The following is a 23,577-nucleotide window of genomic DNA, read 5'->3' on the forward strand; positions in this document are numbered from 1 at the left end:
TTTCTGAAGAAGGGTCTAGACCCGAAACTTCAGCCTTCCTGCTCCTCTGATGCTGCTTGGCCTGCTGTGTTCATCCAGCTCTACACCTTGTTATCTCAGATTCTCCAGCATCTGCAGTTCCTGCTATCTCTGATGCAGTTTAAACTTCCTTTTTTTTTGTCATGTGCCATTTCTACAATACAGAGGGGTTCAAAATGTGCTTTTTGTCAGCAATTTATAATATTAGACTAACACATCTTTACTCTTTCCTGGGTTGTGGGATACCAACGGATGTTGTCAGCATTTGGCTTACTATGCCAGAGGGCAGTTGAGAGTGGATCACGTTGCTGTGGATCTGGAGTCATGATGGCATAAGGATGGCAGATTCCCTTTGCTAAAGGACATTGATTGAAAAAACCCATTTGATTCAATAATAATTTGATCACCATGACTGCGATTAGCCTTAATTTTCATTTTTAAATTTAACTTGCATCAGCTGCCATGGTTCGATTTGATCCCATGTCCTCGGTGTATTAGCCTGTACTTTGTAGCCCACTACACGACCATCCCCGCTAAGTGACTTTGTTTCATGGAATAATTCCTTCTTTACTGACTTGTGTTCTGTGCAGGGTATTGAAAGCCCACAACCATAATTTTCTGAATGTATCTAGAATCCAGATAATATTCATTTTAAGCAAAGCTAAATGTTAAAAATTTGGTTGACACTCTGTTCAAGGGCAATTAGGGTGGGCAAAAATGCTGGTCTTCCAACAATGCCCACATTCCACAAAACAATAAAGATGTTTTTATCAAATATAGTTTATAATACACATGAACAAAAACAGTCCTTTTGAATCCTTTGGTATAGTAGTTGTGGAATGACACGACGAATAAAAATTCATTTATACCGCAGTAATGAACTGTATTACTGAAGTATGTATTTTTGGATACAAAATTAGCTGATTGATAGGAAATAGAGTAATGGTCGTTGGATATTTTTCCAGCTGGAGAAAGGTTTGTAGTGGAGTTCCCCAGGGACAGTAATGGGACCCTTGCTTTTCCTGATAATTATATTTTACTAATCTGGGTCTTGGAAACAGTCCCTGTATACCAGGTTTGCTGATGGTACTAAACTCAGAACAGTTGTAACCGAGAGGAGGATAACATGGAACTCAAAAATGACATTGACAATTGGATGGACCACACAGATAGTAAGCAGGTGACATTCAATACCGAGAAGTGTGAGGTGATGTACTTTGTTTGAAAGAACACGGAGAGACCATACAAAATAGATTCAATTCTAAAAGGGGGTGCAAGGGCATTGGATACATAATATGCACAGATCATTGAAGGTGGCAGCATAGGTGGAGAGGGCAATAAATAAAGCATGGAGTCTTCTCGGTTTTGTTAATGGGGGCATGAAGTGCAAGACAAAGAGATGATGTTGAACCTGGATAAGACACTTGTTAGATCTCAGCAAGAGTATCATATATTTTGTGGGCACCACATTATTGGAAAGATGTGATTGGATTGGAGAGGGTGCAGAAGTGACTTACTAGAATGGTTCCAGGTATGTGAAACTTTAGCTATGAAGATACAATGATACAATGGGTCTGTCCTCCGTGGAGAGGAGGAGATTGATTTAAGGTTTTCAAAATCATGAGTGGGCTGTACAGTTTTTTTTTTTCTCATTTGTAATAGAATCAAGAACGTGAGGGCAAAGATTTAAAGTGATGTGCAAATGAAGCAAGAGTGATGACAAAATCTTTTACACATAGCAAGTTGTTAGGGCAATGTTGGGAACTGTACTGGAGGCAGGTTGAATTGCAGCATTCAGTAGGATATTGTGTTTTTTTTTAAACAGTAAAGGTGTGCAGGGATATGGAGAAAAGGCAGGAGTTTGGTATTTGGTAGCCATGATGGGCTAAGTGGCCTCCTACACCATAATGATTCTGTGGTTCTGTTACATGACCAGACTATTGTTCTTGCACTGCTGCAGATGTATTAGTTACTGCTTTTATTTTCATGAACCAAACAATTATTGATTTCTTTTTGTAACTACACAGCTTTACAAAGTCATACTCGTTCAATATCTTGCTGCTGGACTATGCTGGGCTTTATATGATGCCATGAAGTTTGAAAATGCTTTTCAATAAGGTGAAAAAGAGGCGTCAAATATTCTTGTTCAGACTAATTTATGGATTGACACTGACACTGGAAATACTCAAATCATGCTGCATCAAGTGGAGAGAAAGTGTTTCAGGTTAATGACCTTTTACCAGACTTTGACATTGGCCTATCATGCACTTTCCAAAGTACTTGAATACATTGCCATCTGCATCGCTTTGCATTTCTCGAACTCGATGTGTGAATTATTATGATAAGATTTACACCTCTGTCGCAGCACACATACAGTCTTTTGATTGTGGCCATGGTGCATTAACAGTCTTTGAACTCTCTGCAACCTTTGACACAACAGAGCACACAGTTCTCTGCCAGTGCCTTTCCTGTTTTGTCAAGTTAGTGATGTTGCTGTTGTTCATGTCACCCTATCTTATTGAAACAAGAGTTGCTGTAACAGTGACTGATGTGTTCACACTAACTGACTGACCAGTATATCTAGAGAACTATAGTTGGCTGTCCTCCACCAGATGTTGTTCCTTAGTGGCATAATTAATATCATGTGGGGTTTCACCCCATGTCTAAGTCGTGGAACTGAAATGTTAACTTGTTAATGAGTATATGCAGCATTTTCTGTTTTCAATTATGAATGCTGATAACATCCAGCACTTTTCTCACCAATTCATTGCCACTGTGGTGTCAGATATCTGGTCTTGCATGAATCATGGTTTCCTCTACTTCAATCTTCAGAATAGTTAAAACGTTATTTTCAGGTTCATACACAAATTCTGTGTTCTTGACCCCTATTTTGTTGTCTTCCTTAGCCATTGTCTCAGGCTAAATCAGAATGTTCCCTAACTGAAGTATCCTGTTGAATCGAGTTTTTAATTCCCCTTACATAATATCACCTGCCTCTGCCTCTCCTGCAAGTTTTCTGTGAAACCTTAATCCAGTTTCTTTCTCACTACCAGACCTGATTATTCCAGTGAGTTCATCGGAGGCCTCTTTTATTATCCACCTTCTATAGCTTGAGCTGATTCAAAACTCTGTTATTTCACATTAAGCCTGCTCAACAATCACCTTATCTTTGCTGATTCCCATCCCTGTGTCCAGATCTTATAATCCTATCGCTTCCTGTTTCTATTACTTCCTCCGGTCCTATGTCTCCGCTGAGAATCCCTACCCTGTCAGTTTGTCACATCATTGGTGACCATGTATTCTCTAATAGGTGCAACCGCACATAATCCTCACCAACCTTCCCACTGCAAGCAGGCTGCTTTTCCCTTAAAATCCCCTTTTTTAAAAGTCTACCCCTCCTAATGTCTCCTTTTTTTAATACCTATTTTTGTCTCCACATGCTTCTGAATTGCCGTGGGACATTTTTCAATGATATTAATCAAATTGTCAAAGGGGAATCGCGTTATAAAATGACCTGATGCTCAAAGCTTGCACAACCCCTTAATGATTAAATTAGAACGCTGAATCTTCAGTTCCACCCCCCTCCCCACCTCAAATTGGCTATGGGTTTTTAATCTGTTGCTAGTTTCTCCAAAGATCACGTGGCATCTTAAAGGTAGAGTGATTGTTCATGAAATTTTAAGCATTGCAGTTGTATTTTCCAGGGAAAATGGGCCTGCAAGTCTTTTCTTGCCTGACATTTTAATTGGTTTTGCGTTAAATTTTTAAAATTTAAGATAATTTATTTTCATTTCTGTGATGTAAGGTGTGAAATTTATTTATTTTATTATCATTTTAGAGTTTGGATTTTGAACTAGCAGGTGGGTTTTTTTCTAGTCTATGAAGGAGTTTAATAATTAACTTCTAACATTTCTGTTGCCATGGTGATTTTGTTTTTTTTATTTTCAATTTTAGAGCACAGTATGAGGGACAGACTTCCAGGAGTGTAATAGGCTTTCTTTTGCCCCACTTTTGGTGAGTTTTACAAGTCAACAGAGCAAACAGTTCTGCACTAGACATCAGGTAGAAGGATCTGCAAATTTTTTTGTTGGTTTATTGAAAACACCCATAGCTTGAAGAAAGCACTTTTGATTTCGGTTTTGCAGAAGACTTGACTGGAGCTAGATATGTAAAACGCTCACTCCTGAAGACAGGAGATAGTTTAGGACTGTGGAGAAATAGGTTAGCTCAATGTAAGGAATTTTAGTTTGGTGGTCCCAAGTCGAAAGTGTTCAGTTAAAACCCTGAAAGTTTTATGTGAACTTGAGAATTCTCTGGGGAATTACCATTACAAAACAAACAGTAGATTTTCATAGCAGAGGGCAGAACATCAGTCACAGGACACGGAGACCTGCTGGAGATGCTGTGGTTGGTCTCTTTTTGGAAGAATGTTCAAAACATGAAAGGTTTGATGACTGGAATAAGGAATGGACTGTTTTTGGTGGCAAACAACTGGTCACAAGTGAGCCTAGATTCAAAGTTATTGGTAAAATTTTTTTTTTTTTGCTTACGCAGTGAGTGTCCTGTTGGAAGTTTGGATGTAGATTTAATAGTAGCATTCAAAAGAGAATTTGACAAATACTTAAAGGGAAAACATTTATAGGGTTATTGAGATTAAGTGGAAAGCCTTATCAAAGCTAGGACAGGCACTCTATATTGAATGACCTCCTTTTATGAACTTGTGCTAGGAGTTAAATAGTGCACATACTCGGAGTTCTTTGAAATCAATCACTTTCCTCTAATCTGTGGATCAAGAATGCCTATGACAGCCATAATGGGACATACTTGTTACTTAAGATGTTATTTACTTGAATTCTCTTTTATGCTCATGAAAGCATTTCAAAAAATGATTACTTGGTTTAGAAGCTAATTATTACATCTCTTGTTTAGACACTGATGAAAACTACATTATGGATCAAGGAGGGGGAGGACTTGAGTTACATTCACAAGAGTCCAAAGTGTCTCATACTATGATCATGCAAGACTTTGGTAAGTAGTTAACTCTGCACTGTAAATAAGTAAAGTTGTTAGGTTTATATAGTATAATTCAATAATTGTTATCAAAAGATCATTATATTAATCATTATTTATTTAGGTAGAGATTTGAAGGAGAATTCTAAAGTAACAACATTTGGGGCTATTCCACCAACTTGAACCTGCAATTGGGGAAAGTCCTAACCTGACAACTTAACAAATTCAGTACAAAGTGAAATAACATAAATGGGCTGTTTGTATAATATGACGAAAAATATGGATCCATGTTCAATTTAATTTCAGCCACCTTGGGCATATCAGCTACATATTTTACTTATCCAGCTGAGAGATTCAGCATGGTCATGTAATCGGAGGCGAATTATGTAGCCAGTGACTTAAGTTATGCTGTTCTACTGAATTAACCAGCCCTCTTGTATGGCTTTTCAGCAAGTGTGTATGATCACGACTAGGCACATTTCAAAGTTTCTGATAATGGTTGATCCTATAGTTCAGTTTATTTTTGGTGTTTTTACTGTGTATGCATTTGCGCGTATAAGATATGTATGCCCTATGTCTCATGCAACTTGGCCTCAGAAGAAATATAATCGGTAGAATTATTTCAATTATTAGAAATGTTACAAAATGGCACAGTATTAATCTATTTTTGTATTACAGTGACTGGAATGGCTGGTGCTGCCCATGTTGATGGCGATCACATTGTTGTATCTGTACCTGATGCAGTGCTGGTCTCTGATGTCACTGAGGAAGAAGTTACACTAGGACATGGTCTCCCAACTAATATTCACGAAGTTGTGCAGGGTCCAGATATTATAGCTGAAAATGACGTTGTTACAGAAGGTGTGATTGTCTCAGATTCAGTACTAGAGACTAATGTTACTATGGAAGAAGACTTGAACACTAGTTCCGTTCCTGACCATGTCCTAGCTTCTGATCTTATAACTGAGACTGTTGGTGTTCCAGATCAAGTACTTGTGTCAGATCTTGTATCGGTGCAGGATGAGGAACATTTTGAGCACGTGGTTCAGGATTCAGTAACAGATGTTCTCTCTCCTGGAATGGTCTCCGAAGAGGTTATGGAAGTAGATGCTGTTTCAGAGACTGTGATTCAAAACCATGATTTAGTAGTTCAAAATCAAGAGACTGTTTCTGACCCACCTATTGAAGCCCGAGTTGACGGAAAAGATGCATCTGAGGATTTCTTAATGATATCCTGTAAGTGACAGTTTACAGTATGGCTTTTATGTTTAGATTATTGGAAATGAAATTTTGTATAGTCTGTCCGCAGTGCCTCCTGTTTAAAAAAAAATGCAGTACCACTTTTCCAATAATAGACAACATAGAAATAAATTGTAACATTTATACAGCCAAGAAGTTTAAGTAATGATTTAAGTCAAAAGAGCTTTAACCTTGAAAACCACTATTTTTATATTATTTCATAGTATTTTACCTACAATAGTGTATAATAAAAGAAAAATAAGTTAGTGCTAGTTTGTTACTAATAGAGCAAATATTAAAGCATATAGGTCTGAAATAAGCCATTATGCTTTATCTGTGTTGGAAACCCTGTAATACATCTTGATCAACTGTTTTTGTCCAGTCTTTCCTGATAGTCCATTTGCTAATCATTGCAGCATGTAATTAAATCTGAACTGTTCCTTCACTCTCCCTTTTCAAATTTGATATTTATGTAAGTTTTGAGACTGCATTTTAGTATTTGAATTTTTATCAGTAACCTTTTGGGATCTTGAATACTTCCCTTACTAGATGGTGAAATAAGTGTCTTCCATTATAAACATTCCCAGCTTATTTAAACTGTAGTAAGATTAGGTCTTCGCTCAAGAACATGCATGTGACCATATACAAATGATGGTACGAGAGAGCCTTTTTGTGACCCTACAAACTAAGATTTCTGTTTACCTTCTTAAGTCTTTTCAAATGTATGATCATCACTCATTAGTTGTAGCAGAATGTTATCTGCTGATAATACATTGAAATCTTTGAGCTCTGAATATTTCAGTGAAAGTGGTTTTTCCCCTTCATTGTGGTATTTCCTCAGTTGTGTCACTGGCTGTCTCTGCACGAGATTTGTGAAAATTTTCTCTCAGCTTTTTCACATTTGTGAGTCCTTGTTTCTTTTTTCTGTAATCACTTCCTCGTGAACTGTTAACTCTTCATGTTCTTGAAACAGTTGTTTCCCTTCATTCTCTGTATCTTTACTATGCATCTGAAGTCTCAGTTGGTAACTTAAGTTGGAATGCAAGAATCAAAGGTTGTCTTTTTCTTTTGTGATCCTAGCGAGTAACTGCAGCAAATATTTTGTTTCTGTATGAAACAGTCTCTTGTCAAACTCCGAGGCGGCATAGTGGTGTGTTCATGGGCCTTTAGTTTAGCAGTCTTCTTTGGGTAATTAGAATCTTTTCAAATCTTGCTTAATTCTAGTTAGGTTCAAGGTAGATTTGATGCTTGGCTTTAAGGTACGCTTCATCTGTAAAAGCTCTATACTTTAGGTTCTTTTTGCCTATTCAGGAAAGTCAAATACTCTTGAATATTGAGTTCCCAATCTTGGTCACCCTGCAACCACATCTCCATAATCGTATAAAGTCACATTCATTGATTTTTATTCAAGCGATCAACTCGTCTATCTTTTTACAAATGCTGCGTGCTTTCAGATAAAGAGCCTTTGAAATTTTGCATTTATCACTTATTGTAGACATAATTTTTGCATTCTTTTTTTTTGTCCCTTCCTGTCTCACTTTGATTATTGCTCACCTCATTCCCCTGCACCTCTGCTGTCACATTTATCGTTGTGTTTTTCCACTTCCTGTCCCACAACAATTCTCCCTTTCCCCAGTATTCCTAAACTGGAGTTTTTCCCATATCAGTTCTTAAACCGCACATTTACCCCTCTAATCTTATTTCCCTTAAGAGAAGTTGCAAATGGCTCAGGGAGCAATTCGAGCATTATTAACTTCGTGGCTGTGCTGTCTCATTTCGCCCCAAACTACTCTTAATTCTTCAGCAAAGCCTCTTTCCTGGCCTTACCTATGTAAATCACAATAACTGTATCCTTCCTCTCTCATTCCGAGTTTCTCTCCAGCCTGAAGTAGATGTTGTGAACCTTGGCACCAAGTAAGCAATACAGCCTTTGGGACTTTCTGTCTTTGCTGCAGAGATCAGTATAAGGCCATAAAAAATAGAAGTAGAAATAGGCCAGTTTGCCCATCAAGTCTGATGCACCATTCGGTGAGATCATGGTTAATCTGATTATCCTCAGCTCCACTTCCTGCTGTATCCACATAACTCTTGATCGATTTACTGAATAAAAATCTTTCTCAGCCTTAAACAAAGTTAATGACCCAGTCTGTGCAGCCCTCTTTGATAAAGAATTCTGCAGATTAACTACCCTCCAAGAGAAGAAATTCCTCCTCACGTCAGTTTAATTGGGCAACCCTTACTTTGAAATAATGTCCTCAGGTCCTAGACTATCCCAGAAAGGGGAGATAACCTCTCTGCATCTACGATGTCAAACTCCTAAGAATCTTTTATATTTCAATAAGATCTCCTCTCATTCTTCGAAATTCCGTTATGTAGAAACCCAACCTTCCCAACCTCTCCTCCATAAGAAAATCCCTCCATACCCAGGATCAACCTTCTCTGGACTGCCTCCAATGCCAATATGTCTTTCTTTGGAAAAGGAGACCAAGAGTATTCACTGGATTCCAGCTGTTGTTTGTCTAGAATCTTTTTATAATACAGTTTTAGCAAAACCTCTCTATTGTCTTTGAAATAAAGATTGACTTTCCATTTACCTTCCCTGTTACCTGCTGAACTTGAGTGCTTTTTGTGATACATACACAATGACTCCCATGTCTCTCTGCACTGCAGCTTTCAAAAGTCTTTCTCCATTTAAATCGTACTCACTTCTCTTTTTATCTGTATTTTTCTTCATATTTGATAACGCTGTCCCCTATTATTAGTATTATTATTACTATGGCCACAACATTTTGCTTTTCTCCTGAACTTGAGTGGCAGCCTGTGCCATCATCCATGCTGGGAGCAAGAACTTCAGACGTATTGGACAAGGGCACACGCTGAGGTCCCTCCAGAGCTATATTGCGGATCCCCATACCTGGCTTACTCATAGTCAGATCTTCCTGTCCCTGACCATGGACCACATTTGATATAATTAAGGAAAGTGGTGTCACTGCCTCCTGAAACATGGTGTCTAGGTATGTCTCCTGCTCTGTGATGTGTCAGTGTGGAGGTGGTCTCAGTAGTGCGTGCCAGCTTACATATACTACAACTGCAAAACATTGCCTGCTCAATTGTCTGTCTGTCTTTCTTTAAATTGGATGTTAAGCATATTAAAAGTTTTTTTTTAAATTATACACTTGCAGAAAAGTCTTTTGATTTAAACCACTTGACCAATAAAGAGACAGGAAATACCCACCAATCAGGTGCTTGTTTTTCAGTGACATCATGTTTGAAGGGGCTCTGCTACCCTTCTCACGCAGGTCCACTCTCTTATCTTCATGAAACTATTGTCCATACTCTCTCCCTTGTGCTGTTTCAGAAGTTGCAGACCCTGCTTTGTCACCCATTCTTTATGAATCTGTTGACCATGCTCTGTCTCACTTACAGAAGCACAGAGTCCTCCTCTCTTCCTGACTTTCATATGCTGGTGAATCTGGGTCCTCCTTTCTCTTGTTCTATTTGGCACTGGTCACTGTCTCTCAGTCCTCCTCCATCCCTCTCCTCCCAAACTTTATGGTCAGGTATGCTGCAGAAACTGAAATGATGGACAGCTGAAGTTCATTTAAATGTAGGGAAGTAGACTTTATTTGGATTAAACATGATATCAATGCACAGAATTCATCTTGAGGGTCTAATGAATCTGATGTTTCTAAGTACTAGAAATCATCTAGTAGATCTCTTGTATCCCTTAGACTGTTTCTCATTATGTTGGTGCTGCAACTCTGACTTAGTCTCCATCTGACAGTCTCAACCCTGTTGGGCTGAGTGACTGCAGATGGGATCCCCTATGGCTGTGGTGACACCTTGTTCCTCCCCATGTTTTCTGCTGGCAGACCTTCTGTGTTCATTTAATTGCCATCTCGATGTATAGCTGTACTCTGCAATCATCTAATACCTGCTGTATAGCTGAATAGTTGTTTTCCCTGCTGCAAGCTTATATTTTTCCCATTTCATGTCCTGAATGTTCTGTGGATTGTCTTTGGAGCTCATCATCCTGCCGTAACCTTTTCCACATTTACCAGATCTGACCACTGAACTATGTGCTCTGCAGCAGTTTTTCCCATGCACACCTTGTCTATTTTACTGCACTGTGGGACTTCCCAGGTTACCCTGATTGACAAAGATCCCCTACCCTCTATGGACCCATCCCTGAAGAATTAGTTTGCAGCCAGATTGCCTCCAGAGTCATTCTGTCTGTCTGCTGTGAAGTTATTTTGTTCTTTTTGCAAGTTGGACTTCTTTCTCAACTGTGGGCTTTTGTTGGACAATGTTTGTTTTTTTTACTGCTGCCTGAGTGTCTTGGATGCTTATGTAGTAAGATCATAGAACATTACAGCGCAGTACAGGCCCTTTAGCCCTCGATGTTGCGCCGACCTGTGAAACCAATCTGAAGCCCATCTAACCTAAACTATTCCATTATCATCCATATGTTTATCCAATGACCATTTAAATGCCCTTAAAGTTGGCGAGTCTACTACTTTTGCAGGCAGGGCATTCCACGCCCTTACTACTCTGAGTAAAGAACCTACCTCTGACATCTGTCCTATATCTATCACCCCTCAATTTAAAGCTATTTAAAGCTATCAGATTTGCATTAAACGTAATAGTATATGTGGGATGGTGAGCAAGAGTCTGATTGAGACCCTAAATGCTCAGGTCCTGGTTCCATCTTGTTCTGACACCTTTATAAAGTACTGCCTTTCATACATGCTATTCTCGGAGTAAACCGAGCCAGCTAACCCATCGCCCACCAACCCAAAGCACCCCCCCCCACACCCTCACTGTAATCTGTCCTTAAAAACCAGATGTCTCCTCTTGTCTATTTGCTTAATCATACCCACTCCAATGTCCGTGTAAACATAGAACAGTACAGCACAGGAATTGACCCTTCAGCCCACTGCTGGAGATTTTGTATTTTATGTTGCCCAGTGTACACAATACTTCTGGTGAAAGATATGGCTGGGCCAGTACTCTGCAAACTTGAAATCATTGTATCCACACTATTGACCTTATGCACTTAACCAGCCTGTAGACTGTTGGTCTCTTACAGGTTGTCATTGAGCAAGCTTGGACACTTTTTTTTGTTTTCATTCTCCACTACTGAGTTAGTTGGGTACAAAAAAACAGCAGTGACTTCAGTACTGATCCATAAGACATCCCATTAATTTACCTGCTTCCATAGACAACAAAATTCCAATGTCTCTTGTTTCAGCCAATTTTTAATTCACTTGAGAAGCACCTCCCCATCCTTTTACAATCTTGCAGTAAATGAGAAATTAGTCTAGTTGTTGAAATCGATGTGATGACCCTATCCACAAAGTTTATTGCTTCCAAAAACTGAGGACCTTTTGTTGAAGGCACATTGTGTTCTATCATATAAGTGCTTGAGAATACCAATATGCTTTTATTTTTGTCACCGCTTTTTTCTGTTCTCCCTGTATCTTACTGTTTCTGAGCATTTCTTTCATCATTCCTCTTTCATATTTTTGAGCTTCAATTGCTCAGTTAAAGAATTGCAGAATGTTATGCACATGTTGATCTGACTCTGTCATTATGCAAAACTTGCAGATCAAGAAGAACACAAATAATGACCCTTGTGTACTGAATTTCATAAAGGCTTCATAAATTAATGTTTTAATGAAGATCTGTAGCACGGGTTGTGGTTGGAATTTTTGGTTGTTTGCCGAGATGACTGGTTTTCATGCAAGGGTTTCATCTGCCTTCTAGGTGACATCGTCAGTGCTGTGTAGCCTCCACTGAAGCACTGTTGTTCTGTTCCGCTCTGAATTTATTTGGTCCGGTTTGTCATGGTGGGCAGTCTTATTTCCAGTTTTGTACTGCAGTGTTATGTAGATGGGGTCTATTTAGAACATAGAACATAGAACATTACAGTGCAGTACAGGCCCTTCGGCCCTCGATGTTGCACCGACCTGTGAAACCAATCTGAAGCCCATCTAACCTAAACGATTCCATTATCATCCATATGTTTATCCAATTTCACCATCTTTGTTAATTGAATCAGTAGTTGAAAACTAGGTCTCCAGGAATTCTCGTGCTTGTCTTTGTCTTGCTTGGCCTAGTACTCAAACTTTATGTCCCAGTCAAATTGATGTCCTTCTGTGTCAGAGTGTGTTGAAACAAGGTAGAGTTAGTCGTGCTGTTTTGCTGTGAGTTGGTGTTCATGTATCCTGGTGGTGAGTTTCCGGCCCGTCTGTCCTATGTAGTGTTTCTCGCAGTTGCTGCATGATATTTTATACATCACATGTGTCCCGCTCATTTATGTATCATATTTGCCCTCCCGCAAGCAACTCCATTTTCTACACGAATGCCTCAGAAACCAGGTACTACAGTGCAGCGTCAAATACAAACCCGTCCCCTCAACAACCCACAAGCAAGAAAAACAGCTGAACAGAGCAGCCACAGGATGCTACGAGTTATGATGATGGACGCACATAACCACCTCCACAAAAATGAACGAGAAATTTTGTGCCAAAAATCTCTACGCTTGAACTCGACCAACCAACAATGGACCACAACTCTGAACAGGCCATTGGGGTCAAGCAAAACAGGACCAGAACCAAAAGGAGACTCGCACTACAAGAAAAACTGACTAAACTAATGCATAGCAATGACAAAAACAAACCAGAAGCATGGATAAGAAATTTATCAGACAGACACCAAGAAAACCGTCCTGATACTTAACTACAATTATAAGGACGCCAACAAAATGGACTTCCTGGCTGCGCTGAAGGCCACACTGAAATCTAACAGACTCGGGGACAAAATGCAACAAGCCATCTGTCAAACCATAGTCCCTACACTGAGCAGGAGAAGCCAAGCAAACACGCTCAACACATGAGAAAGAAAAGCCCTCGAAGGACTAAAGAAAGACAGAAACATCAGAATCTTATCGACCAGCAATGGCCGCTTGATGGTCATAATGAACAAATGGGAGTACATTTGAAAAAGCACAAAAACTACTTGCAGATACCAGCATTTACCAACAGAGGGAGTCAGATCCCACACCACAGTCAGGAAACAGAATCACGTATACACTAAAATCACAGCGAGCAGGCCAAATAACTAGAACAGACTCCCTAAAAATGAAACCCGGTGGACACAAACCCTCAGACCCATAGTTTCCCTGTCAGGCACACCAACACACAGGTTAGCCAAGGAGTTACAACAGAGACTAAAAGACCTCACCAATGGATCGACCCACTTCATACACTCAGCACAGGAATTCCTGGACAACATCAGGAACGTGAAAATCGACAAGGAGGAAATGATGGTATCCTTTGATCATAGATCATAGAATCCCTACAGTGTGGAAACAGGCCCTTCAGCCCAACAAGTCCACACCGACCCTAAGCATCCCATCCAGACCCATCCTCCTATAAATCATCTACTCTACGCAGCCCTGAACACTACGGGCAATTTGCCATGGCCAATTCACCTAGCCTGCACACCTTTAGACTGTGGAAGGAAACTGGAGCACCCGGAGGAAACCCACGCAGACACGGGGGGATCATGCAAACTCCACACAGACAGTTGCCCAAGGCTGAAATTGAACCTGGGACCGTTGTGCTGTGAGGCAGCAGTGCTAACCACTAAGCCACCCTTGATTTTACTGCACTATTCACCTCTATTGACATGACACTTCGCAAAGGAGACACTGGCCACATTACTGGACAATCCAAAAACACAAACCTCCAATGAAACCATCAGCAAGGAAAACGTGCTAAAATTACTAGACCTATGCCTTACCACACTCTTCGTCTTCGTCTTCATCTTCAACAGTCAGGCGTATGAACAAATTAAGGGAATACTCATGGGTTCATCTCGGGGCTCATAGCAGAAGCTGTTATGCAAAAACTGGAATGCACGGCCCTCCCCCAGATTCAGCCGAAACTACGGACGATACCTTCATGATCGTTAAACGAGCAAAGTTAGAAGAAACACACCACTTTATTAACAACAACATATTCACCAGGATCAAGTTCACCAGGGAAGAAGACTACCACAATCAACTCCCATTGTGAGACGTAATGGTGGAATGAGCAAACAACGGTGAATTCCTTACCACTGTCTACAGAAAGACTACACTCACAGACCAAATCCTGAATTACAATGGTAACCACCGCAGCATCCACAAACAGAGCTGTGTCAAAACTCTGTTTAAATGAGAGAGACCTCACCACAACACCCCAGAGTTATGCAAAAATGAAGTGGAACACCTATACAGAGTCTTTGCAAATAATGGTTATCCTAATGGCTTCGTCCGCTGATGCCTGGCAAACAAAAACACCAAAGAAAATACTGTACGCCCCAACACACTGGCCACCCTACCCTATGTTAGAAATACATCAGAAGTGACTACAAGACTCCTTTAACCTCTTGGAATAAGGATAGCACACAAACCAACAGCCACACTTTGCCAGTTACTCTCAAAGACAAAAGATGCCATACCCACAATGAACAGGACAGATGTGATGTATAAAATACCATGCAGTGACTGCGAGAAACACTACATAGGACAGATGGGCAGGAAACTCCCCACCAGGATACATGAACACCAACTCGCAGAAAAACGGCGCGACCAACTCTCCCTCATTTCAATACACTGCGACGTAGAAGGACAGCAATTTGACTGGGACAAAATTACAGTACTAGGCCAAGCGAGACAAATACCAGCACAAGAATTCCTGGAGGCCTGGTTTTCAACCACCGATGCAATTAACAAACATGTTGAAACAGACCCCATCTACATACCACCATACCACTATGGTATAAAACCAGAAACAAGACTGCCCACCATGACAGACCAGCCCATATAAATTCAGAGTGGAACAGAACAACAGTGCTTCAACGGAGGCTACACAGCACTGACGATGTCACCTAGAAGGCGGATGAAACGTTTGCATGAAAACCAGTCAACTTGGTAAACCAACCAACAGCTTCATAACTTGTCTAATTTATTTTTGAAATGAGTTTAGTCTTAAATGAGCAAGTATAGAGTTTCAGTGCAGCTATTGAACAAAATCTCCAGCTGATGAAATCTTTGTATTCCAGTTAGTGAATGAACCTCATTTGAAAAGAAATTTTGCCTCCAAACCTGGCTAAGTAAAGTTAATTAGAATGTAAATAAGGATCTGTAAATCTGCACATTCTTTACCTAAACAATATACCCTCATCTTTAAAGAGAGCCTGTGCAATATTTCCTTTATTTTCTGTTCTGGTCATCCTGTGACCATATCCACAAGGAACTTCAGGCTGAGCAAGGTCCAAAGCAAGAGGCAATCTTCATTCTTGATGTCAGAGCAGGAAAATCGAATGCAACCTTTTAAACATGAAAGATTACTTGCTAATCTACAATACCACCCAGAATCTGGTCTTGTTTAGTTTTTTAATTTTACCTGGGATTAATAATCAAGTTTACTATGATCAATGAACTCTATAGTCAGGCAGTGATTTCAATTTCCTCTCCTAGGATTTTTAATCATAAATTTTTAACAGAAAAGTGTTATACGTTGTTACGCTCTAGAATTCACTAAGGTTTTAGAGTAGGTTTGTAGCTCGGGTTGTGGTTGGTTGGCTCGCCGAGCTGGTTCACTGTTCCACAGACGTTTCATTACCCTGCTGGGTAACATCATCAGTGCAGCCTCCGATGAAGCGCCGTTGTGTTTTCCTGCCTGGTATTTAAACTCTGCAGTCCATTGAGCTGGGTAACCACACTTCCAGATTTCCTTCGCAAAGCAGTGTATATGAGGTCGAGTTCTGTGTGTTTGTTGATGGCTTTCTTTGGAGTACCAGGCTTCTAGGAATTCCCGTGCTTATCTCTGCTTTGCTTGCCCCAGGATCTTTGGTGTTGTGCCAATCGAATTGGTTGGGATTCAAGTCCCTAGGAACCTTTTACGTTTTAATAAGGTCAGCTCTCAATCTTGTAAATTCCATTGTGTACAGGCCAAACCTACTCAACCACTTCTCATAAGACAGCCTCTTCATACCTGGCATCAGACTAGTGAAACGTTCTCTGGAATGCCAGTATATCCTTCCTTGGATTACGGGCCCAAAATTGTTCATAGTATTCAAGCCGTGGTCTGACGAGTGCCTTTGTATAGTAAACCCTGACTCACTTTATACTTGGTTCCCAATTAAATAAAGGCCAATATTCCATTTGCTTCTTTATTAACCACTGAACTTAGATGCTACCTTTTGCCATTCATCCTTGTAGGAAAGAGAGAAGGTGGTTCACGTGTGGAGATTGCTTCCTGGTAGAGTGCCTTATAGATTATTGTCAGTTAACTATATCACTAATATGGATATAGACATTAGAAAAATTGCCTGTACGTTTGAAAATGACACAAAGTTCTGTATTAGATATTAAAACCAGGGATGAGCAAAAGAGAGTATAGTCATTTTAGATGTGATGGGGAATGGATCTGTGTCTGGCAAATGGTAATTTTAATGCAGATAAATGCAATGTTAGATGCATGGCTCTGGGTTGACTCCAAGGAAGTATGTACTATACAAGGTCTTGAATTAAATTTTGTTCAGTAGGAAAGAGACCAAAGTGTTAAAATCGTAGAAAATATGAGCAGGAGTAGGCCATTTGGCCCTTCAAGCCTCCTCTGCCATTTCAGTGTGATGATGGCTGACCAACTAACTGAATACAGTGTGGAGTTGGAGGAACATAGCAGGTCAGGCAGCATCAGAGAAGCAGGAGAGTTGACGTTTCAGGTCTGGGCCCTTCATCAGGAGGGTCCTCTGATGCTGCCTAACCTACTGTGTTCCTCCAGCTCCACACTGTATTGACTCTGACTCCAGCATCGGCAGTTCTTGCTATCTCCAACTCAGTACACTGTTCCAGCTTTCTATACATACCAGTTTAGCCCAAAAGAACTATTACTAATTTCTTGAAAAGATTTGATGTTTTGGCCCCAGCCACTTTATATGGTAGCGAATTCCACAAGCTTACCGCTCTCTGGGGAAGAAATTTCTCACTGCTGAAAGGGCTACCACATACCCATAGACAGTGACCACTGGTTCTGGGCTCCATGGTCATCGGACACATCTAGCCTCATTAAAATTTTTATAGATTTCTGAGATTCCCCATCATTCTTCTAAACTCCAGTGAATATAGTCCTAACCAATCCAGTCTCCCTCATGTGAGTCCTACCGTCCGAGGAATTAGTCTGGTAAATCTTCATTGCGCTCCTTCCACAGCGAGAACGTCTTTCCTCAAATAAGGAGACCAAAACTGTACATAGTACTCCAGGTATGGTCTCAACAAGGCCGTATACAATTGCAGTGAGACATCCCTGTTCCTGAACTTGAAAGGTCTCGTTATGCAGGCCAATCTTCACTGCCTGCTGCACCTGCGTACGTACTTTCAGCGATTTGATGTATCAGGACACCACACCACCCAACCCCTGCCTTTCCAATATATTGCCATTCGGATAATATGCTCTCATAATTGCTATCAAAGTGGATACACTCACATTTATCCATATTATACTTCATCTGCCATGCATTTAACCACTCGTTCAACTTGTTCATGATTGTTATTGTCCGTGACACACTCAAGATTCCTGGTAGCCTAAAGTTGCAATTATCACAATTCAGTAAGCGGAGTCATTTTACTCTGTTGTAAACTTTGTGGAAATTTGAATAAAATATTTAAAATAATACGAGACCAGATCATGCAAAGAATGCAAATTTAATGATGGCATTTAAGCAAGCTGGATGAAGCAGGTATCACAGGATACAAAAGAGAAATGCAATGCTGTCAATGTGTTTCATGACTACTGTTGCACATGACTGAATGGAGCAAGGACTATGACCCAGCCAGCCCTTCTTTGTCTGTCATTTTGAGATGTTCATAAAGGACATCCATTTCAGACAAGGTACAAAGGTAGAGTGGAAGAATTGACATTCTGCAAATGGTATAATATGAGATTGAGAATCCAGCACCTTTGTGGCAGTATTGGAAGTTCTCCATGTTGAACCAATCTTATCCTCCACAATCTCTGATCTATCCATGCTTGAAACTACTGAATGTAAAATGCAATGATACTCATTTCCAAGAACACGCACTTTCTGTGAGCATAAAGTTCTGCAACAAGTTGAGCAAGGGAAATTGACTCTGATACAAAAACAACATATAATAATTGAAAATAAATTTAATGCTGAAAATGCTCAGCTGTTCTGACAGCATCTTTGGAGAGAAACAGCTAACATTTCAGGTGTGCTGAAAGTTTAATATTGTTTTTCTCTCTCTACAGATGCTGTCAGAGCTGCTAAGTATTACAAGCATTCTAAAGTTTTATGATATTGGCATTTCATAAAAGGTGTAGAATTCCATTTCCATTCATGTCAAAATGCCAAGGCACTCTCAAAAACACATTTAAAACCTGTGACTTCAGCCACCAAGAAAAGGGGCAGCTGACTCATGGGAGCACTCCACCACCTGCAAGTTGCCCACATGCATTCCTTCAAAAAAGTATGGAACAACTCCTGTCTCAGCACTTTGGGCACTACTACCTTCTCAGCTGCATTTAGGGATAGCTACAAACTCTGGCCTTGCCAGTGACACTCACATCCCGTGGACGAATAAAAAAGAAAATGGTATTTTAAAAAAAAAAGTCCCTCTTATGACGGTGTTTTGAACGTACACCTTAAATTCTGGAATGCAATTACAAAATGACAACCAATTGAGATTTGTTTTCTTCCCACAAGTTTACAGTAGGGTTTTTTAACTGTGTTCCTGTTCAGTAGTGATCTGTTAGTCTTCCTATTGGATTCATGTACATTGAGAACCTAGGACCTAAACATTTTTTTCTTGCCTGTTTCCATACTGTAGGGATTCTATGATTCAAGAACATAAACAATAACGTGGTAAACCAGGATTTTGGCAGTTTATGTGAAAGTTTTACAAAAATATTAATTTGGAAATAATGCTTCAGTAACAATGCAAAATAATGTCTTTTTGAGGATACTGTAGAAGAGGGAGGTGTACACTTCAAAAATAATACAACAGATTGGAATACAGGTGACTGAGGATCAAGGAAAATATTAGGAAAAAAAACGAGATATACAGAAATGAGTTGCAAAGGACAGCAAGAGCGGGTTTGAAAGGATTTACAATTATGTTGATAGTAGATAGAAAGTTAAGGCACAAGCAGAACTGTTGAAAGATAAACTATCTACAGTTTTCGCAGTATGTGGCAGGCTCAATAAATTGTTCACGTCAACTCTGAGGAGGGCTAGACAAATCTCTATCATAAGAAATGATGCACATGGATTGCAGTGATTCAAAAAGGCAGCTCCCCACCAAATTATCATGGGCAACTAGCGATGGACAATAAAGGCTGGCATGCTAGTGATGCCCACATCCCAGGAGTGAATAAAACAAAATGTGTATTGTATGCAGAGGTTAGTGAAGAATAGGTTGTTATCCACAAAGCACTTTTGTGGGATATTGAATGCATCGTAGAATCCTTAAAGAATTAAAAAATTAGGCGGCATAGTGGTTAGCACTGCTGCCTCAAAGCGCCAAAGACCCGGATTCGATTCCACCCTTGGGCAGCTGTCTGTGTGGAGTTTGCACGTTCTCCCCGTGGCTGCGTGGGTTTCCTCCGGGTGCTCCAGTTTCCTCCCACAGTCCACAGATGTGCAAGTTAGGTGGATTGGCTTTGCTAAATTGCCCGTAGTGTTACATGCAGGTTATATGGAAAGGGTAAGGAGATGGGTCTGGGTGGGATGCTCTTCGGAAGAGCGGTGTGGATTTATTGGGCGGAATGGCCTGTTTCCACACTGTAGGGATTCTATCATTTTATCAAGATATTATGACACTGTGTTTGATATTTTTGGTGCTCTTTAAATATTTGAGCAGTAGTTGAGCTTTGGAAGAATGGCAAACGTAATTCTAATGTTAACAAAAATAAAGACATGAGTCTAGCACATCACTTCACACATCCATAATAGGAGAGAAACTTTTGGGCATTTTATTCATACCAATGAATGTTTAAAGTACACTCTGAGGTTATCGGGAGTTACCAAGTAGGTTTAGAAGAGACAGACCAGGCCATACAAATATACAGAAATTCTTGATGCAAGAAGTTAAGTTAGTGGAGCAAGATAATCCAGGTCAATGGAATTCACTTGAGTTTTTGGATGTCTGATATTCTTCTTGATTTAAGTTTTAAGCAGGATATAGTAGGCTAGTAAAATATTTAATAGATTTGTCTCAATGTTTTGAAAACCAGCCTGGGCACAAATGAGGCAGATTGAATGTATTTTGCTTAGCACTAAAGAATGGTGTTTGCCATTCATTGTGCTTTTAGATACCCATAGGAGTTTTGTGAGATTTTGCATGGCAATTTACAGTCATCTGGAGTCTGAAACAGCACAGCCCCCTTCTGCAGAGGATCTGGGACTTGTGAACAGAGCAAGCAACAGCATGTCTCTTCACTCCAGCAGATTGAAAGATGCAAACCAAGGTGTGCACAGTCAAAACCAGAAAATGTAAGTTTAGATAATTCAATGTTTTAACAAAAAAAGCAAGTGAAATAGAGAACAGAAGATTGATTGAAAAAAAGATAAGAACTAAAAAGCAAAAGTCTTTATTCAATTCAAATCTGAACGATTAAGACTCCAGATTTTTGTGTTTGCAGTGCCAGTGAAGTTGATTCTTAGCAATGAAGATTTAAAATGTTCAAATTCATTTACACTTGAATGGACAAGCCATAACTCTGGCATGTCTGTAGCAGAGCTTGCGGTGAAGCTGATCAATTGGACAACAAGTGCAAGACTGGACACTGAAAGTTGCTGTCTAATTTTACTCAACAACAGTGAGGGTTGATAGTCCTGCTGTTATTCCTATCACAAAATCCAAATCATTGAAAAGAGCCTGCCTGATTTGTTTTACTGTTTTGTTATGCACCCACTTATTACCCTTTTGGGGAACAATGGGCCAAAGTAGCGGAAGGAATTACTGGTTGATTATCAGCCCATTGGACTGCTTCATTGTGTGGCCAACAAAACCCTGGTGGTCATATGAACCTGGAGCTTTTGTTGTCCCTGGAGAAGTAGCGACACAACCATTGTACTATATGGCCTCTGAAAGCTCTCCCCAATATTCCTACTGCAAAATCCAAAACAATGGAAAGAACTCATGGGCAAATGTGACTATTACCCTTCCTACTTACAATATTAGGACAAGGTGTGAATAGCATAACATTTGTTAGCACCTAGATCTGTTTACAAATTATGAGTAGAAATAAGATAACCATTATCTTTAAAGAGACTTAAACATGAGCTGATATAGGACACTTGTATGTAAATTTGAATAAATGTAGTACTGCATCATGGCACAGGTAACTGTCATTGTGTATAAAATGAAAATGTCTTTGGCGGAGACCATCCTAAAATGATTCACATGATTATTAATCATTAACTGTTAAATTGGTCAGTGTGAGGCAGTTATTCACAACCACAAACCAGATACTGGTCTTCATTTGAATGACATTGGATTGCAAATCAGAGCATGTTAGGCTGAAAAATGAATAATGAGATCTTTTCAGGATCATTTGACTGTTTAACTAGTTGAAGTTATGTTTTGGCACCATCTTAACTCAAAAGTTGTATTCAAAATGGCTTAATTGACAATGACCAAGATTATTCTATGCCTTGGGGACAAAGTCTTGAAATGTAGCTTAAATAACTGAACTTTGAAGGTGTCTTGAAATAATGATAATTTTAGATGAATTGGAAGTAAGTAAGCTATTCATTTTGGACAGTGAGCATGTGACATAATGATACCGGAATAAAACTGAGGAACATTAAGGGTAGGGACAGAACTTCTTATCTCAAAAGATATATAGAATTAGTGCCTAGAGAAGGTAGTCATTTTGAACAGTTGAGATCTTTAAATAGAAGTTAGATCAATAAGTTTTAAAAAAAGCAGGATTGAGAATAATTGAGCTGTTTAGATTTTGCTCAGTTTATGAAGTGGATATGGCTATGGATTAATATTTACTGACATGATCAATGGATGATATCAAAGGGTACTCCTTGATAGAATAAACATCTATCTGCTCTTGCGGTCTTGGTGGATGGAATGCCCTTTCCCATGGATCTTACATTAACTGCAAAAGTATGATGATATATTAGCAAAAAAAGTGTCCCTTGGATGTTTATTTTTAGTATCCTTTTAGACATTTAATATTCTTCCTTTAGGTCTCTATACTCCATTCCCCATCAAGAAAACATATATAGGTAGCTTGCTGCCAGGCTTCTGCCAACGTTGTCTTGATCTGGCTACCGGGACGCAAGTGACAGCAGCTTGGGGTGACATCCAGTGTTTGTTCCGTTTTGAGAAAGTGGCAAATCTCCTGTAGGGATCTACCCCTGATGGCATGACTGAAATTGGGAATTTACCATGTCGGAATTGTGGCTGCAGATACTTGTTACCACCTCCCGCTCTCCCCCCCCCCCCCAAAAAAAAAACAAAAACTGATAATGCACATAATCACCTGTTTTGCGTGTTTTTGATGGTGATAGGTTTTTTTTATTGTAAGCTACTTTGACCTTGATGTTGCTTGTACAGATCGTATAATCTTTAGTATGTACTTATAGATTGGTCTTTAACAATGGTAAAACGTACAATGTTGGCACATAATCACTGATTTGACTTTTACAGGTTAGTCAACAGAACTGAAAGTAGAAAATAATATTTTGAGCAGAATAACCTTTCAAGGAATTTTTGTCGAATATTTTTTGTCAAAAATTGGAAATAGTGGTTTTACTATTACATACAAAATGTGATGGATAGAGTGTAGGTGGCTGTAGATCAACTAAAGTCACCTTGTTTAAAGAAGTTAGTGGTTAGCTATTAGCAACTCACATTGCTATTAAATCTCCAGCAGCCTAAGGTAATCTTCTGGTAAAGCCTAAATTGGATATTGTTGCTTATTAAATGCCATAGCTACATGTTGCAGATACATTACTCTATAGAGTTTTGTTTTCAACTCCAGAGTCATTATTGTTGTCATAACCCAGAAATAAATTTTCCCTCATTTTAAAGCAAGTAGTCTTAAATGGCAATAAAATTATTTTCGAAAAATGGCATTTAGATGGGGGTTTGTTATTAATTTGAAGAAAACATTTTTAAAAATGTGTTTTCCATTAATATTCTCTTGGTTTTATCTATTTCAATTGATCTAATTTAATATTTATGTGCAATTAATGTTCACAGTATTGAAAGTGTTG

General features: G+C 39.4%; 1 protein-coding gene across 5 annotated transcripts in view; it reads left to right on the plus strand.

Moving 5' to 3' along the window:
• Positions 1-23,577, plus strand: part of znf711 (zinc finger protein 711) — a 51,134-nt gene that overhangs the window by 15,508 nt on the left and 12,049 nt on the right. For 2 of the 5 annotated variants that reach the window (XM_048605008.1, XM_048605010.1), the window contains exons 2-4: positions 3,973-4,032; positions 4,948-5,046; positions 5,707-6,264. In XM_048605008.1, the coding sequence (XP_048460965.1) occupies positions 4,968-5,046; positions 5,707-6,264 (637 nt within the window). In that variant the 5' untranslated portion in view covers positions 3,973-4,032; positions 4,948-4,967. Of the gene's footprint in view, positions 1-2,110; positions 2,137-3,972; positions 4,033-4,947; positions 5,047-5,706; positions 6,265-23,577 lie in introns of those variants that run through there. The other 3 variants (XM_048605007.1, XM_020534289.2, XM_048605009.1) reach the window with 2 other exon arrangements.

The sequence above is a fragment of the Rhincodon typus genome, chromosome 14, assembly GCF_021869965.1.
Source record: "Rhincodon typus isolate 14 chromosome 14, sRhiTyp1.1, whole genome shotgun sequence".
Taxonomy (NCBI): Eukaryota; Metazoa; Chordata; class Chondrichthyes; order Orectolobiformes; family Rhincodontidae; genus Rhincodon; species Rhincodon typus.